At 33.2% G+C, this 1,745-nt stretch overlaps 1 protein-coding gene across 1 annotated transcript in view; it reads left to right on the top strand.

Moving 5' to 3' along the window:
* LOC118754029 overlaps positions 1-1,339 on the top strand; it is a 20,538-nt gene extending 19,199 nt beyond the window's left edge. The window contains exons 6-7 of the mRNA XM_036488900.1: positions 1,128-1,265; positions 1,331-1,339. Coding sequence (XP_036344793.1) covers positions 1,128-1,265; positions 1,331-1,339 — 147 coding nt within the window. The remainder of the gene's footprint in view (positions 1-1,127; positions 1,266-1,330) is intronic.
* The last annotated feature ends 406 nt before the right edge of the window (positions 1,340-1,745 follow it).

Here is a 1,745-nt window from a genome sequence, read left to right as displayed (position 1 = left end):
TTCCACAGGACAAAATTCATTTAAGCAAATAATTACCGACGAATCTGCCGGAGGTTCTGATAATTCGCTCTTTGTAACGTCAGTTATACCCCTAAAAATAATCACGTTGGATAATGCAATTATTTGGATCAATCGTACTCCTCAATCAGTTCGGTTTTGTCGACCACTTTAAATTGAATTTGTGAAGGAAACAAGAGAACATATTCTAAAAGAAAAACACAATCTGGATCAGCAAATATTAAATCTTACTAACTTAGAATATGGTTTTGGAAACGGTAGAAAAATTACAGTAAAATATGAACTTATTATGACATTAATTGATGGCAAAGTTTTAAACGTACTTACGGGAACAAAGTCTTCTCAGTCTTGTCCAATATGCGGAGGAAATCCTAAGCAGTTTTTGTTAATTAAAAATGTGAATTCATCGCTTTATCTCCCAAAGTATAATACATTAAAATTTGGCATAAGTCCATTACATGCCTGGATTCGATGCTTTGAATTTTTTCTAAATATTTCTTTCAGACTTCAGCTCAAAAAATGGCAAATTAGAAATGCTGAAGAAAAAATTATAATGAAAAAAAGAAAAGCTGAAATTCAAACACAATTTTGGGAAAAAATGGGTCTTCATGTACATAAGCCAAAATCTAATGGTAGTGGATCGAGCATTTTCAAATCCTGAAGAGTTTGCGAATATAACAAACGTTGACGTTGATCTTATAAAGCACTTGCGTATTATTCTTATTGTAATTTCCTGTGAATATGAAATAAATCCCGAAAAGTTGAAAGATTTATGTAATGCGTCTGCTGAAATATATTTTAAAATATACGATTGGTACCCAATGTCCGCGACTGTACATAAAATTCTCGTACATTCTTCACAAATTTTACAAACTTCAGTCGTACCTCTCGGTTGTGCAGGAGAAAATGCATCTGAAGCGAGGAACAAACTCTACAAAAACGACCGCATTGAGCATGCTAGAAAGGATTCTAGAGAGCATAATTTAATGGATGTTTTCAACAGAGCAATGGACTCTTCCGGCCCTATTTTGTCCAGCATTTGTTTAACAAACCGCGCTTTGGCCCAGAAACGACTTCCTCTTCCAAGAGAAGTTTTATACCTTTTAAAGGTTCCTAATATTCCTGAGAGTCAATGTCCTACACCAAGTACTGCAGTAAAAGAAAATTCTTCAGATTCTGAAGATGAAGACTTTATACCTCATTTGCATATCGAACTAGATGCCAAAGAAACGTTGGAATATTTTGACGTAAGAGTTTATTTACAAATGTTAACATAACAATTTTCTTAATTTTACCTTATCTTTCTTTACAGTTTGAATAAGTATTGATGAACCGTCTGGATAGATGTTATATATAAACCTTTCAAAGAATATTGTTTAAGTTATTTAATGTATTTGAGTACAGAAATGAATTTGATAATATGATTTAATAAATATTAAAAAAAAAAAAATTGGTTGGACAATATTTCGACGGACGGACATATAAATCGATATAACTCCCCTATATATCGATCCAACTAGCTGATTTTTTCACTGTACACTTCTTTAACTGTCACTAATACATGTGCCGAATATTACAGCTCAAACTTCTTCCTGTGAATTACTGCCGCTGAAACAGGTCATTTCGACCAATGTGCATTGAAAGGGTCTAACGCCTGTTTGCATACTTTTAGATATTCATACATACATACGCACACCACAAATTGATGGAGAACTTCGGCCAAACAC

The sequence above is a fragment of the Rhagoletis pomonella genome, unplaced genomic scaffold (assembly GCF_013731165.1).
Source record: "Rhagoletis pomonella isolate Grant_MI unplaced genomic scaffold, Rhpom_1.0 Rhpom_scaffold_00002, whole genome shotgun sequence".
NCBI classification, from domain to species: Eukaryota; Metazoa; Arthropoda; class Insecta; order Diptera; family Tephritidae; genus Rhagoletis; species Rhagoletis pomonella.
Note: the sequence above shows the minus strand (reverse complement) of the source record. Positions and strands in the feature narration are given on the sequence as shown.